We start from the raw sequence: 17,418 nt of genomic DNA, 5'->3' as shown, positions 1-17,418 counted from the left end.
TGCCATGAAATCCAAGGTTAAGGCTGCTGCTATTCTGTACTTTTATTACTCTCAGGAGACACAGTAAAAGCACAATACTCTTATCTTATTAGGGAAGAATAATTCCTCACAATTACTGGGTTCTGTAGTTCTTGGCAACAATCCTCTATCAGGAGTAAATACAGCATTAGTTTGAGACTATTTTTAGTGGTGGATTCATTTGTATTTGCTGCATAATATTGCATAATTCATGAGAATTATAAGAATAAAGTTGTAATATTACAAGAATAAAGATATCACAACCAGACATTTCCTCCTCCACAAAAGAGGCAACCTCCTCCAAGTCCTTATTTGATCCTCATACTTATTTATTCCCCTTTAAATGACCCTTAATATGTCTCAATGACAATACAAATAATATCTGTTAGGATAATTTCATTGTTGGTTTGGTTTTTGAATTGTCGACAGTATCAAATAAAATTCATGTGCATCCTGTGGAGGTCAACCATCTGAACCACTCAATCTGAGATGTTCAGTTGTTAGAAAGAGAAGCTGGTCAAGTGTCGATAAGCACTAACAGTGTCTTCATTAAATATACTGTATATAATTATCTTGGGACACTGTTGCTATGCTACAGGGCCTAAGAATTATCTTCCCAAAACGTACAGACAGAACGCCACAACTATAAAGACTAGATGTCTCGTCTGCGTTGCCGGCCAACGGAGCCGGACGTCACCACATGGCGGCCATCTTGCCAGAGGTTGCTCGCTCACCCATAACATTGTGTTGGTGGTGGTTAATAACCATAACTTGCTCAATTTTCAACTGATTTTGAAACGGTCTGGATCGTTATAAACATCAGCGATGTAGTTATGACACTGCATATGACACTCCACTGGGCAGCTGTGGCTGAGGGGTAGAGTGGTCGTCCTCCAACCTGAAGGTCGGCGGTTCGATCCCCAGTCTGAACCATCTGCATGCCGAAGTGTCCTTGGGCAAGATGCTGAACCCTGAATGCCCCCCCCCCCCATAGAATAACAAAGTGCTGCAAGTAGATGCACTGTATGAATGTGTGTGTGAATGTGAAACTGTACTGTAAAGCGCTTTGAGTGGTCATCAGACTAGAAAAGCGCTATATAAATACAAATCCATTTACCATTTGCATAAACTATTACATTTTTAAGAAAATAACATAATTATTCATAAGTATGCAGTGTTATACCTACATCTCTGACGTTTATAACAAACCAGACCGTTTCAAAATCGGTTGAAAATTGAGCAAGTTATGGTTATTTACCACTACCAACACAATGTTATGGGTGAGCGAGCAACCTCTGGCAAGATGGCCGCCATGTGGTGACGTCTGGCTCAGTCGAACGAGACATCTAGTCTTTATATTTGTCTATGGCCACAACTTCCACAACATCCTGCAGATAATATTCTATGAGTTCAATATAAGTGAGACAGAAACTCCCTTATAACAAAGGGCATTAGTCACATGTGTGTAGGCATCATTTCATCCTTAAGAGTTTCACTGCTTCACTTCACAGAGTAAGGGCCGTGGGCCGAGGCCCAGGAGGCAGGAGGAGCTCCTACATCTCCATAGGTGACGAGGCGTGCACCTGGCTCTGTGTGGGGTAAAGTGTAAGTGCTGCTGTAACCATGAGGCCTTGCGCAGTGGAAGCGATGGTAATGTTAATTATGATTACCTCATTAGTCGAGCATTATAATTGTGCTCGGGGAATTCATACCTCCCCTCTAGGTGAGCTTTAATGTAAACATTGCAGCCCCCCCTGTGCCTGACTGCTTCACAAATGCTGTCCCATGTTATTATTAAACCCCAAGGCTGTAGTGAAGAGGTTGAGGTCCTGCTGAGACCCATATGCCAGCGCTCGTGTCAAAAAGGACGTGGTCCCACAGAGCCCTTCGTGTAGCCATGGCAACGGCACTCTGGAGTGCGGCGCGAGCAGGCAGGTGAAGCTCGACGGCATCGATAACGAGTCTGATTTCAAGTCAGTCAAGGTGGACGCCGCAGCAGATGGTTGTGTGTCTGTTGCAGGCGTAGAGACGGGAGAGAGGGGACGTGACAACACACGAGACGTATGCAGTGCAGGCTGAGTGTGTGTTTGTCAGAAGAGACACGCTTACTATGGGCAGTTGTGTGAATGCAGAGATTTCAGCGGTGATCAATACCAAGGACTGCAGGGAGGAGGCAACACACTGTTCAGTATGTGTCATGTGTTCTAGGAGGGGCTCATATCTCATGTCCTCTGTCGTGTTTTGCTGCCGGGGAACGACAAGTGTGTCTGCAGGGTGTGTATGTGTCTCCTTCTCTGGTCCAGCTTCTGAATGTCCCCTCAGCCTGGATCCTGTCTGTCTCAGGGCGGACAGATCTGTGCACAGGGGACTGTCACTGCAGCACTGCAGGACAAACTTGAGATCCATGTACAGGTACAAGGACAAGGTGACCAGGACCACGCCCCAACAATATGGAAATTGATGTATGCAGAATAAACTGGTGACCACTGGTGACCCCAAGTACCTGGAACGAGACATGCAAGAGGAATGCACCAAATTGAATAAGAAGGGAAGAGGAACGAGAGAATGAAGGGATGTAGGGGTAAGGAAAGGAGGATGAAGGGATCCAGGTAAGGATGAGGGAAGGATGATAAATGGATGAGGGAAGGATGATGAGGAGATGCGGGTAGCGATGAGGGAAGAATGAAGGGATGAGGGGAAAACGGATGAATGAATGTGTATAGAGATGAGGGAAGGATGAAGGGATGAGGGATGAGGGGAAAAACAGATGAATGAATGTGTATAGGGATGAGGGAAGGATGATATAGGGATTCAGGTGCGGATGAGGGAAGGGTGATGAATGGATGATGAGGGGATGTTGGTTGGGATATATATATATATATATATATATATATATATATATATATATATATATATATATATATATATGGCAGTTTTATTAAAAACTCAACATGACTTCTCTGTCCTCATTGACGTCCTGATACTGTTTCCACGCTGATGCTTCTTCTCCACAGAGCAGGCATCATGTGCAGGGCCTTCTCACGAGGCTTGAATCCTAGGGAGTGTGAGACAAGGTGTGCCCACCTGAGCCTCACTCCGAGGGGTCCGGCTGGTGTCCTAGCAACAGTAACCTCCTCTTCAGGCCCTCGTGTTGAGGTGGACGGCTGCAGAGTGCCCTTCCTGCTGAGACTTGGACAAAAAGACGACTCCATCCGTGCCCATGTAGCTCCTGAACAAAGTTATTATCTTGATTCTTTTCACGACTGCACCTAAACATCGACAACAATTCAGTAACTTGTGTCAGTTAAGGCAGCTCTACGGAGGGTTTTCTTTATTGAGACAAATTCATCGTCCATATTTCATGATACTTAAACACAAAGTGCGGCTCAAGCAGAGAAACTTGTCTGAGAGATTAAATTCCTTAAATGTTCTCTTTTTGCATGCTGCCCCCCTCTGTACCCACACAAATTGACAACGTAGTTTATCATGTGCAGCTCTCTGATATTACTTTAAGTGGTCTGTGTATTGTAATCCACTTAGTGCTGCTCGCGCCGAAACACATTTTTGAAATCAATCTGGACAGTCTGTTTCTGATGAAGAGCTATGGCTTCCCCGTGTCTCTCAAGCACGCCCATCAGGTCCAGACGTGACGCTGATTACCGCAGTGTTATCAGCCTCTGTGGTGGTGCTGCTGGGTGTGGCTGTGTTGCTGCTATGGAAACTGCTCACCAGCATCCGTGACCGCAAGGGGAGTTCGCCCGCTTCCAGAGAGAGACGCTGGAAACAGGGTGAGACCTGTCCACACACATCCTCCTCTCCTGTCTGTCACTCAGACGGCTGTGGAGTAAAACGCAGGAATTTGTCTCGGTGACACTGGCGCAGGGAACATTCTGACAACTCACACGGTGAAACAAGAGCCGACTGTAAATATGGCACAGAGCTAACAGGAGGAGGAAAAAGTGAGAGCAGAGGATGAACGAATTCTTACATGTGGTGTTGTTTGCTAATTCATACGGCGAGAAAATTCAAAAGTCATCATGCTTGATCACTACCAGCCTTTGATTTACCAGCAATGTGAGACTGAATGAGTATATTTCCACTTTGGTGCAGACGGAGAAGCCCCATCTACAAAAGAGCCATCACAGCAACTGTCAGACCAGAACACAGAGAACAGTGAGAGCTCGGATTTGGATTTGGATCCACGTCGTGTAGCTCCATGTCCTGAAGTGCAGAGATACAACAGCATCCTTCATCTCAGCTGCTGTCAGCAGTTGGTCCAACTTGTTTGGGGAGTGGGGGGGGGGGGCTGGCGGCGGTGGTGTTGATGTCTGAGTCGCTCCTTTTGATCTCAACCCCGGACCGCCGGGCTCCTACCATTCCCTCTAGCACTGCACACAAACAAATTCAAAACAGCATCATCCCCCCCACACACACACCCCACACACACACATACACTGCTTCTCACACTTGTCCTTTTTAATGCTCCCACATTATTAAAATCCATGAAAGCTAATTGCACATAGTGTAATATTCTGCAAGACCTATGCAAGGAATATTGTGCCGTGCATGCTGACAATGTTCAGTCAGCGGTGTCACATGGGTCTCAGCAGGCAGGAGGTGGTGAGGTGAGGGATCTGCACTGGAACGCCAGCCGAGGCTCGGGTCTGAGCGTGGGTCTCCACTGCCCTCTAGATGAGACCAGAGGAAAGTGACACCCTGCTGGAAGTGATGAGGCAACTTCCCATTCATTTAGAATTCAACCCAGTCATAGAAGATGCTGTTTCTGACAGCAGCATGAAACAGCAGACTCTTCTGCGCTATACCCTGAGACACCTGTGACTCCATCAACGTGAGCACTGCAGGTTTTAGATTGTGCAATATAGGGTGCAGCAAAAAAATAAATTCTGCAAGTGTTTGTGCTCAGCCACTTTGCCAGTGCACTGGGCTGAGTCGTGTAAGCACAGAGAAACAATGGAACGCTCACATCTAAATGGAGATTAGGGTTTTTCCACTGCCTACAGATGGCTGCTGATGACCTTGCTGGGAGACTAGCAAAGCAATATTAATCACAGCGGTGCCTCCTCCACTTCCAGAGTCACTGGGCAGGCACTCACTAGGTGGTGGTGGTGGTGTTGTGGATGGGGGGAGCAGCATCCGAGAAAATGACTCCATATGCTTCCACCATGCAGCATTCTCTTTCATCCGTGTCTGATCATGAGAAATGCACGTTGCAGAAAAATAAAAAGCGTCAGAGGAGGCGGAGGAGGCTGTGCTGCGACAAGACTCGTGTGAGGGGGAGAGAGATGGTGAGGGAGAGAGGGGGGAGAGAGATGGTGAGGGAGAGAGGGAGGAGAGGAGGGTGAGGGAGGGAGGGAGGGAGGGAGGACGTCTGGAGGGGCGGAGGGAGGTGACCACCACAAGCCCTGGAGACAGTGACATAACACAATAATCATTTTTGGAGAGGGCACTGCAGCTGTTACATCACATCACTGGTCTGTGAGTGGCATCAATAAATCATAAACAAGTCTCATTTTCCTATTGAATTATATGCAAATATATATTATTAGTAGCTGTTTGTTTTCCTACATTTAAATGCAACATTTTAGCCCTGAACTGCAATATAATAATAACAACGATGACAGTGATGATGATGATGAGTAATATTAGGATCATTACTATTCAGTCATAGCTAATTTGTTTTTTATTTTTTAACTATTGCTCTTCTACTTTTGCATTCATGTTAAACACTGAACTGTAATACAAGTATTCTTGTATGTATGTATTTGTTATTGTCATTAATCGTAGTAGTAGTCGAATAGTAGTACTAGTGTAAGTAGAGGTATGGTCAAGGTAACAATAGTAGTATTGCAAGTGCTATATTTATTATTATTAAGTACTTCCTGTGTATTTAAATAAATTATTTGTAGCCTAGTTTTTTCTCATTCTTAATGCATATGATTCTTCTTCTTATTGAAGTTATTCTAATTATTTTAGTTATTATTAATAACATTATTATTATGATTGGTTTTGTTGTTATTACGGTTGATCTTCTTCAAATTATATATTATTATTATTATAAATATTATTAATAATAATAATGTTATTGTTACTGCTATTATTATTATTATTATTATTATTATTATTATTATTATTATTATTATTATTATTATTATTATTATTATTATTATTCCTGGGTGGGCGGGGTGGGGGACCAATGAGCTCATCGCCTCCCGGAGCTCTCCACAGGTGATTGGTGGCTTTCAGCGTCCAATCAGAACGCTCCTGCAGAGTGTCTTGTGGTCAGTTTGGTGTGTGTGTGTGTGTGTTTTTACCGAAGTGTCTAAGTTTTACCTTCATCGCCAGGACTTGTCCTCCTCTTCCTCAGCTTCACTCCATCGATCCGCTGTGACACCACCAGAAGGAACCGATCATCCTCCTCCTGAGAGACGACCTGAGGGAAGCTAACGAGTGTTAGCATCGCGCTAGCATGACAACCAGAGGAAGAGCAGCCATCCTCCTCCTCCTCCCCTGTGGCTTCGCTAGCAGCAGGTAAGTTAAAACACAAACTCCGGCTCCTGATAACTCATCGCTCACCCCACGTCTCCACTCACTCGAACGTGAAACGAGTGTGTGATTGTGCACAAGTTGGTGTTGTGTTAAAGTGTGTCGGCAGCGTGTGTCTGTAAATGGCGCAGGGTCAGGCTAAGTGGGCTAAGCTAGCTGTTAGCTCCCCAGCTAGCCTCGTTGAGCAAACAGCTGTGTGTGATCTCCGGGCTCCAAAGGGAATTATCTCCCCGGGGAAAGCTGCTCGGTGACCGGCTCCGTGGCGAGGCAGGCTCGGCGTCCACCTCCAGAGGATCCCGGGATCTGCTGGTGGTTCTTCTGCCATGTCTTGATCTTTTTTTTTTTTTTTTTTTTTTACCCCCTCTCTTCTCCTCCATATGTGGGTTTGTACTAATGTGGACTCGTAGCAACTAAACTTGTTCTGATTAAACCCAGTGAGGAGGCAGGGGCGTGTGGATTCATTCAAATTGACATTAAAACTGCTAAATAATTAAATGTGATATTAACTGAGTATTTTTGGAGCAAATTGTCAAATCTCTAACTCTATATTCCCTTTACTACTGTAACTAAAGGAAAATATTTCAAGAAATGCTTGGATATTTCTCATGTTATACTGTGTAATGTATTTTGACCTGATTAACAATATTTCTTTGATATTAGCCTGTGTCTCTTGCTGCTCTGTTTCACAGGCCTCCATTATGGTCTTCAGCTGTGAGCCTATTGCTCCCGGATGGATGATGATGATGATCACGCCAGCCGGCGACGCCTGGATCAGTCACCCGTGCCGACAGGAACCCTCTCCCGGCCCTACAGGTTATTTGAATTTCCTGTTCCACTCTGATGAAATACTAGGATATGTATTATTTATATATGTTGAGCTCTCGTTTGTCACCACCGGAAAATGCCCGAACAACTGGGTCTGGACTTTCACTTGTGAATAATCTATTAAGGAGATTTTTCTGGGTCAGGTACTTTCACAATAACAGGAAGATGTCCAAGGCGTTCAGGTGAGGGGTGGAGTCTTGGGAAACATGCAGGAGACAGGACTCGACATGTTTATTCCACTGCAAAAATCACATTTCTGTTTACAACATCAGGGTTGGCCTGTATCGGCAGAAGCGCTTGAATCTCGTTATCCAAGCTGACATCTTCTACATGTAGGACCCCTCTCTGTGGGCTCTCTCAGACATTCTCTGTAGTTTTGACAGGGGTCTGGCAGAAAAACTTCCAACAATGTCTGGTCCAACTGACTCTGACAGTTGCATTCTAGCATACTGTGCCTCAGGATGATTTCAGGGGATTATCCGGAGTTCAGTGCATGTCTGAAAGCAGCTCTTGAGGTAAAAAATCAGGAAGCTAAAGGTTGAGGTTGTGATGCACAGTGGGGCAAACCACTAAAACCACCCCTACGTATTTATCTTTATCTTTACACCTTGTATATGCTGATAACTGGTACTCAGAGTATTCAGTGTTGGTGTGTTGTGCACTCAAAGCACTTCACAATACAGGTCACATCCATCCGTTCACACTTTCATACAGCAGTGCTTACATGGGCAATTTTTGGGTTCGTTGTCTACCCCATGACACTTTGGCAAACATACCGGAGGAGCCAGGGATGGAACCAGCAACCCTCTGGTTAGTGGACGACCTGCTCTACTGCCTGAGGCGCTAATTTGCAAACTTTTTACCAGCAAATTTGTTTTATTGATAAGCGAATCATAACATTTGTTTGTGTCTTTCTATTCACTGGGACTTGAGCTCTCTTGCAATGCAACTTTATCTAATCAGGGATAAACGACTGATTTTTGGACATAATACTTTGAATTATCGTACTCTCATCTTGCAGGCAGCAAGTTGAGCAAGAGTTAGATTAGATAAATTGTTTTCATATTGATTTTTACTTGGTATACTACTATTTTTTCCCTCTGACATTATAGGCCGGGAGCTGTAATATTCAAAGAACTCTGGTGAGATGATGTGTGCACTGCTCAATGTCAAGGCTTCTGCACACACTAACCAAATTAAAATGACATTTTTTTTTGCAGGCTACTTGTTGCATTTAACTCAAATGTAAATATATGATAAAAGTGTGCAGCAGTTGTAGCCTGAATATTAAGAATAATGTAAGCAGCTTGTCAGTGCTTCAGGCATGTGTGGTGGCATCTCTCAGGATTCACAGTTTCGGCGGCAGCAGCAGAAGACGACTGTGTTGATTTTATGACGAACAAGAAGGCGAGGCGGCTCTGGGATTACGGTTCACAAGAAAGTGAACAGTAAACTATTTTGTCGCCATTGCATAAGTATTGTTAATGGCCAGACTCATAATTACAAAAGAGCATCAGTCATTTCCTCCAGGACTTTGCTCTTGTTTATGACTTGATGACTACAGAGTGTGGGGTAGTTTCAGAATGTTCTCTCTGGCTGTATTTGTTTACCTTTTGGTATCTTGCCAATTGTACTGTAAGCGTCATATTTTCAGTTTGCAGGCCTTAAAGGAAATAAGCTTAATTTCCTCATACCCCTTTAAATTTGTTACACAACATTATGTCATAGTACGTGAGTGAACTTCCCTGTGTAAGACAAAGGACGGTTACAGAGGGAATGTTCACACAGTGCTCCAGCCTTGTCTGAACCTGTTTGACTGGAACATGGAAGTGAAGCACAACATGACGGTTGCTCTCTGCACCACAGGATGGCGACATTTGCAAAACCACTGAATCTAAATGAAGGGAACGTGTCATATGATAATTGAATTGGGTGTTCATTTTAACACAGGACACACGTTTGACCTTTTAGTGTGACCTTGGAAAGTTAGGATGAAGACACTATTCCTGACTTTAATGGGGGGGGGGGGGGCGTTCACCTGGAAACGGTGAGGTGTTCAAGATTCAAGATTTTTTATTGTCAAATGAACAGATAACATGAAATAGTCACTGTCAATGAAATGCTTGGGTCACACTCTTTAAGCAATGCTCAGTAATTTCAACCCAAACAAATAAAATAAAAATAGAAATAGTATAAAAAATAATAAAATAGAATAACAATGAAATAGAATATCAAAAATTTAAAACAGAAAATAAAATATATACATCTAAATATATATCTTTAAATATATATCTTTGTTGCAGTCCGGTTGTGTTTTTATATTTATTCATGATTATTCCAACGTAAAAGAATAAATATTCAGGATTCAAGAGTTTATTTTGAAATTCACAACAATAACAGTAAGCAGTCGATGGCAATGCTCAAATAATGACAACCAAAACAAAACAAATTTGAATAAAATAGAATATTAAAAATGGAAAATAAAAAATATATATATCTAAACAGCTGAAGAAAACAATAACATTAAGCAGTCGCTGGCAATGAAATGCTTGAGTCACAGGCTCTCTTCTAGCAATGCTCAAGTAATTACAACCCAAGAAAAAACAAATTTGAATAAAATAGAATATTAAAAATAGAAAATAAAATATATATATCTAAACAGCTGAAGAAAAAACAATAGTGCAATAATGTGGGCATCATCATCCCGGGTTATTACAGGATGAGAACATCCGGAGCCTGGGAAGTTCATCAGCACCCCCCCAACCCTCTCTCTCTCTCTCCCCCCCTCTCTCACCCACCGCCCCCCCCACCTCCCCCAAGGGCCTAGCGAGCGCGCACGCGTGCGAACCTGCGTGGGAATGGCTGTTCCCGTGATCGAGGGGGTTGGGCTGCTTGCACAGAAGAGCTGCATGAGTTTGTAATGTCCGCCATGTTGGCCATGGCGTATTGAACCGGGGGAGGACCAGCGGAGCCTAGGGGAGCGAGAGACCGACAGAGAGCGACCGAGACCCGGGCCTGCCCCGGCTCTGATCGCGCTGCCACGGACCCGAGCCTGCCCTCCACCGGACCGGCTGACTCCAACACCCCGCCACGGACTCCTCCATGAGGCGGAGCTGCTGCTGCTCCGAGCGGATCCAGTAGATTTGTGATCTGCTTTCTTCTTCATTTTTTGACAAAATGAGTAAATTGTCGTTCCGGGCTCGGGCGCTGGATGCTAGCAAGCCGCTGCCCGTGTTCCGCTGCGAGGACCTGCCGGACCTGCATGAGTACGCGTCCATCAACCGGGCGGTGCCGCAGATGCCCACCGGGATGGAGAAGGAGGAGGAATCGGTATGTTTGTACGTTGTCTGCCCGGCCGCGGCTGCCTCTCCTCGGACGTGTGTGTGTGTTCATGGCGGTGGCTGCCTGCGCAAGCTTGTGCAAAATGGCCGCCATGTCTTCCCCGTTCCTGCACACGACGGCTCCTCGGTGAATCCTCGCCGTTCCGGTCCCGTTCCACCGCGGGCCGCTCCGGGAGAACACGACGGTTCGGTATTCCGCTCGTTTCCCCGGTTGTGTCCACTCGTTTCCCCCGAAAGGCCGCTCGACGGCACAAAGGAGTCACGTGACTTTTCCTCCGCTCCACCATTTTGTTGTGGTTCTCTGTGGTGGAGGAGCAGGCCCGGGCCGGAGCTTCCCCCGAGCGGCGGCCAGGGGGCGACACTGAGCCCGCCTCGGAGGCTCTGACAGCCGGCTGCTGCTTGTTGACAGCTCCGGCTCCGCCATGTGTGCCCGGGCAGCGTGGACCGAACCAGCCCTTTATCTAACCCGGGCATAGATCTGCACAGTACTGGAATGCGGAAGTGTGATAAGTTGTTTGTTTTAAAGGCGGATTCATTCAAGTTTGCAGCATTTTGGTTATTGCTGCAGCTACGCTTTAGTGTTGTAGATATTCATTAATTGCAATAATGGTGCATGCAACACTATGGATGGAGATGTTTGTTGTAAAGGCGGATTAATTCAAAGTTTTCTGCATTTGGTTATTGCTTTAAGTGTTTCTAGTTTTTGGTTATTGCTGCAGCCATGTTTTAGTCTTTCTAGTTATTCATTAGTTGCAATAATGGTGCATGCACAACTTTGGATCGAGATTTTTGTTTGTTGTTTTAGTGTTTCTAGTTTTCCAGTTTTTGGTTATTGCTGCAGCTACGTTTTAGTGTTTCTAGTTATTCATTAATTGCAATAATGGTGCATGCACAACTTTGGATGGAGATTTTTGTTTTAAAGGCGGATAAATTCAAGTTTGCAGCATCTGGTTATTGCTGCAGCCACGTTTGAGTCTTTCTAGTTTTTGGTTATTGCTGCAGCCACGTTTTAGTCTTTCTAGGTTTTGGTTATTGCTGCAGCCACGTTTTAGTGTTTCTGGTTATTCATTAATTGCAATAATGGTGCATGCACAAGTTTGGATCGAGATTTTTGTTTTAAAGGCGGATTCATTCCAAGTTTGCAGCATTTGGTTATTGCCGTAGTTACGTTTTAGTGTTGTAGTTATTCATTAATTGCAATAATGGTGCATGCACAACTTTGGATCGAGATTTTTGTTTTAAAGGCAGATTCATTCAAAGTTTTCTGCATCTGGTTATTGCTGCAGCCACGTTTTAGTGTTTCTAGTTATTCATTCATTGCAATAATGGTGCATGCACAACTTTGGATCGAGATATTTGTTTGTTGTTTCAGTGTTTCTAGTTTTTGGTTATTGCTGCAGCCACATTTTAGTGTTTCTAGTTATTCATTAATTGCAGTAGTGGTGCATGCACAGCGTTGCAGCTTGCAGCAGATCGGTGCCTGTGTCTGTCAGTGTGTGGTTTGTGTACAGTTGTGAGTTTAGTGAATACATTTGTGCAGTTTATACTTAAAAAGTCTCTTTAAAAGGCTTCTTTGATCTTAGGGAGGTTTAGTTTGGTGCTAACAGCTGCACCGGACTGCCAATATTTTGGATACGCGTCACTATTATTCCAGTTTTTAAACCGATCTGGTGTAGTTTATTTCTTTGCTTTGCAGGGAGATAATTGGTTATATAAATGTTTTGTTTGCCTCGTGCCTGTGGGAAGATTATATAAACCCATTACTATAAGACCACAGCGTGTCAGGTTGGATGAAGCTCAGATAATGCATGTGAATTCCCAGCATAAGTAGAAAAGGTTTTCTAAGTTGGTTTGTGGCTGCTCTGCTTTGATATGATCTAGATTATTAATAGGACTTACCTTTTCATAGTCAGTCGATTGGTGGCTATTGCTGCTGGTTTGTAGACGGCCCATTGATGGGGGGGGAGGAGTGTATTATCTGGTGTTTATTACTCGTCCTGGCCCGCTCCACTGAATTCCTCTCCGCACCTCATCACCAGGAGAGCCCCCCCCCCTCCCTATGTTTGAAGCTGAGTTGCCTCAGCAGACACAAACACAAGGGAAGCACAGACAGGGGCCCGCTAAGTCAGCAGAAATCCTGCCGCCGGCCCTCCCCCCCCACCTACTGTACACATGCACACAGCGGCATTACATAACAGAGTGACAGAAGAGATAAAGAGGACAGTTTTACTACAAGGCTGTGCATGCATGGCTTAGCTCCCTGACCTACATCCTGTCCGGCAACAATGGAGCGCTGCTGTGTCCGGCTGAATGACCACAAGCTGGCTTAAGTGTTCCGCTGATTCAAAGACACACATCTTGTGCGGCGCTGGCATTGATCTCATTGATATTCATGCGGGAGGATGCTCTTTTCCTTTTCGGCTTTCGTGTCTTTCATGTCTTACCTGACTGACAGATCAAAGGGATCAATGTGTGCCATCATTGGTTTCCTTTTAACTAGTGATATGGTGCTTCATTGACAAATCACCTGTGTTTACACAACGTTTCCATTCACCTGCATTCACATTCACTTCCATGCACGAGACCTGACGTGATTACGTGTTCCGCCTTCAGACATTCTGTTCCTGCTGCAGTCTGTGGAATCCTCACCATGGTGGCGAATAGTAGGAACAACCTGTCCCGCCAAATAATTAGGGCGTCTGCAGTCATTATAGTTTCACGGGTAAATATTCAGAGATGCATTAAGTCACAACGACTCTTTGAAAATGACAAAGGAAAGAGTGTTTATTGTGTGAAAGACATGTCAAGAAATTTAACACTCTCGCAAGGCGGTACGTTGTTTGCATCATAATTGTCAGTGCAGAAATTGTGAAGATGATTATTACACTAATTGAAAAGAGTTCAATTAGAAGGGTGTTCCAGGAGCTGTATTTCTTGAGATATTTGAGTACCTTGCTCACAGTTAACAGTCTTAATAATGAAAACACAACCTCCTTGGCATTTACATTTAATGAGAACTTGCCAAATTAATGCAACACACCCACATTAGTGTCGTAGCTCCCAAACAGGGCTGCATGTTTTACTGCTTGTGTGATATCATTTTGGTTTTTGTTTTGTGGTAGTTCATCAAGGGTACAACTGATTCTCCGTTGAATTATTGACGTTGGAGTAACGCAAATCTTGTCTTTGGAATGCAGAGGTAGCTCGTCATGCTGTTTCTTGTTTGAGCTGCTTGTTGGTTTGATTGCATGCGAGCGACACTTCCAGGATTTTTTAAAACGGGATGTGTGGCTTGACTCGCAGAGCAGATCACCACCTCAACACTTCCTGGCCTCTCCTCCTGTCGGCTCGGGCTGAAAACACCTGCTGAAGGCCACACTTTGTTGCCATGGCAACTTTTATTTGAATCAACTATTTCTTTCCCTTGGGAACAGTTAATGGAAGGAGCGCGTGGTGCAGTGAAAATAGATTTCCATTTGTCTGCCCTCTATCTGCATCTGTGGCCGTGACAAAGCACCGCTGCTGCTGTGAAGTCTCCACAGTCCCAGAACATTTTGTGTAGAAGGGAGAGAAGTGAAAGATGGGTGTTCCTTTGTGTGTTTCGGAATGTGTGGTTGGAAGCTACCCTGTAATCAAAGGGTTTGAGAATTTGTCCCCACTGTGCATTCAAGAAGAGATAGCACGAGGCAAGTGTGCACGCTGCCTCTTTTCATGTATTTTTATTTGGGGAGAATAAAGGCAGCTGAGTCATGTGCATGAACAGACTGAAAATAATTAGGCTTTTCCAGAAGGAAACGTACAGTAGTGACACTTTAACTTAAAACTTGGACTTAAAAGAGATTCACGTGATGCGTCCTAGAATAACCTAGTTTATCCATTCCCATGTGCCATTCACAAAAGCCCTTTATCCCTCAATTCCGCAGCAGAGGAAATCCCAGCCTGTGAACCGTAGTTGTGAGGATCACAGCTGCGTAAGATCAGGATATCTTTAGGTCAGGGGGCGGCTCAGGGAAACCGGCTCGGATCTGCCAACGTGATATCCTCTGCTGAAGTGTGCCGTGGCAGGTCTGGCCTGGGCTCAGCATTAATTGGTTCCTTACACGCACCCTCGATGCAGCTCCGTCAGCATGTCAGACATTGGGGTTCAAAGGGCACATTTTTTTGGTGGAGGGGGTTTGACAAATTACATGAGAGAACAAATCTCGCACTGCTTCGTTAAACATTGGGTCAAATCAGCAGAGAACCGGATGCGGAGGGAGACTCCTTTGTGTTTGTCATCTGGCAAAACAAGCATGGCAAACTGCTGTCAAGGAGGGAATGTTTGTAAACAGGATTACACAAGGGGTGGGAGTCTCTAGTAGGGGTGTCACGATACCAAAAATTCAGTAGTCGGTGCCAATACCAGTAAAATAACACGATTCTCGATGCCAATTTCGATACCACGGTAAAAAAAAAGTGCATTATTTGGATGTTGTTAATGTCATATACGGTAATTCAATGTGCTTGCGCTGCGCATATACTGAGGGTTATACGGTAGTTGCGGTCGCATGTGAGTGACGCTTTGTTGTGAGACACGTTATGCATTAAATGATACATCTGCCTCACGCCGGGTTTACACCGGACGCTGAAGCGACGCCAAAGCGACTCGTCAGCGCAGCACCAAGCCTTAGATAACAGCTGGCTCCCATCCACTCCCATGCGCCGCTTCCGCTTCCGGTGTAAACAACCATGTGCCGGCGCGCTAAGGATTAGCGCGGAGCGGCGGCGTTGCTTCCGTGTCCGGTGTAAACCCGGCGTCAAACGCAAAGTACTTCCATACCCGACTCTTTGTGCCTTTTTAATAAACAAGTCGAGGTGGGGCGAACGCTGCAGTTGCCGTCTTGGTTTTCAGAATGTAAACGTCGACTGGCGCAGCACCGATGCTAATGCTAAGTTGCTAACAGCTGCTGGCATCGAAGCTGACGGTGCCTACGGTACTTCAAAAACTTGGGCATCGTTTTGTTATGTTAGTATCGAAAGGTATCGTAGGTATCGGTTCTCGTGACATCCCTAGTCTCTAGGTACATCACAATTTGATCTGATGGCCAAAATTCAGCTACGAAACGATAACAGATGCATCTGTTCATGATAGGTTTTTCATCACTGTGACTTCCAGAGGTGTGCTGCTTCTCTAGCCTCATGATTTGCGCTTTAAAAAAGTATTTTAGACTGTTGCTGTGATTTTACACCTGTGCTTTAGTTTGCTAAATACGTTAATAATTAATAACAATGGTCAGAGCTCTCCACATTGATTTGACATGGTTTCAGTTTAGACTTGTCTGTTTTATCTTTAGCCTTTACTGCATCAGGGTTGTTCCACCTGACCCCCTTTGGCAGCATCGAGGTGCTATAAACCTGCTGAATTCATATTTATGTTCCTAGATAAACGGGGTTTCGCTTCTTCTGCAACAAAGAAGTTTAAAAGATCTGTGTCGTTTGATAATCTGCGGGAAAGAGCCTCTGTGTGCTGCCTGCGTGTCTGCCCGTCTTCGTCTCGCTCTAAAACTGATAACCCCATGTATTGAGTTATTAATCGTTGGTGTCGGATCGTGATTCCAGATCGTCCGGTCAATTGAACCCTGACGTGCTGACGGTGTACGTCCCTTGTGTGTAGCATATTAACTCTTAACTTCTAAATACTGTTAGTGTTTATGGTTCAAGTTTGAAGTGAGAGCAGGTCAGCAGGAGAGTGGAGGGAGGACGCTCAGACGGGAGACTCTGATGCGGCAAAAGTCCACCGGACCTTTTTATGTGTGTCTGTCCTGATCCTGAAACAGCAGTGGTTATAATTATGCATCAGCGGGACGTTGCTAAAAAATCTATTGCGTTGTGTCCCTGCATCAGTGCAGAGTCGTCCACGTCAGTCCATGATGCATCGAGACAAATGATTTGAAGTGTGCTTCCGCAACCTAACTATTTTCAAGTTAAAGTTGCATTATCCAGGGCTGGAGAGCCACACCAAGCCAACAAAGGGATAGTTAAATGTATGATCACATGAAACTGTTGGCTATTTGCATGTGACTGTGTATTTGTGTGGAAAAGGCGGTGCAGAATTCAGTTTGGCCAGGCGGTCTGAAAACACTGGAACACTCAAAAACAAAATGGGCCATTTGCATGTGTGAACATTTGTTTTTGGATTTGCATGCCAGCTTAGTTTTCTGACAAACTACCAGTCATTTGTGAATAGATGGCAGTATTTTTACATCCCACACCCATTCAGAGCCATCAGCAACCAGGCCGGGCGTCAGTAGTGACTTGAACACTTCTGCTTCGGTCCCAGGGTCCATCCCTCCATTATTTAAACCACTTGTCCTTTGAGGGTTCCAGCTGTAACTGGGCGAGAGGTTCACCTGGACAGGCATAGTCCCAGGATCCTCCAGGTTAAATTTACTATCTTCCAGTTAGGCGCACACATTAGGCGGTTCTGTTTGTGTATTGGTTGTAGAGAAAGTACAAGGGGCTTGCTTAAAGGCTTTCCAGGGGCAGATGGGTTATCTTAGGACCCATGCTGTGTCCTTTCATGCCAGCTCACAGCTCTCAATCGCTTCTCCTGTTACTCCACGCACAGCTCCTCACGGCTTTGGATTATACTTAAGGCCCTAACCACTTAAAACTCCCACACAAATGACGA

The 17,418-nt window shown here is 44.9% G+C and overlaps 1 protein-coding gene across 2 annotated transcripts in view; it reads left to right on the top strand.

The window, feature by feature from the left end:
* The first annotated feature begins 7,331 nt into the window (after positions 1-7,331).
* epc1a (enhancer of polycomb homolog 1 (Drosophila) a) overlaps positions 7,332-17,418 on the top strand; it is a 28,473-nt gene continuing 18,386 nt past the window's right edge. The window contains exon 1 of one of the 2 annotated variants that reach the window (XM_061093876.1): positions 7,332-7,395. Coding sequence is in view for 1 of the 2 variants with exons in the window: in XM_061093875.1 (XP_060949858.1) it covers positions 10,585-10,737 (153 nt within the window). In the remaining variant the exon portion in view is untranslated. Of the gene's footprint in view, positions 7,396-10,292; positions 10,738-17,418 lie in introns of those variants that run through there. The other variant, XM_061093875.1, reaches the window with a different exon arrangement.

Source organism: Limanda limanda, chromosome 20 (genome assembly GCF_963576545.1).
Source record: "Limanda limanda chromosome 20, fLimLim1.1, whole genome shotgun sequence".
NCBI classification, from domain to species: domain Eukaryota; kingdom Metazoa; phylum Chordata; class Actinopteri; order Pleuronectiformes; family Pleuronectidae; genus Limanda; species Limanda limanda.
This window is presented reverse-complemented; position numbering and strand designations above follow the sequence as displayed.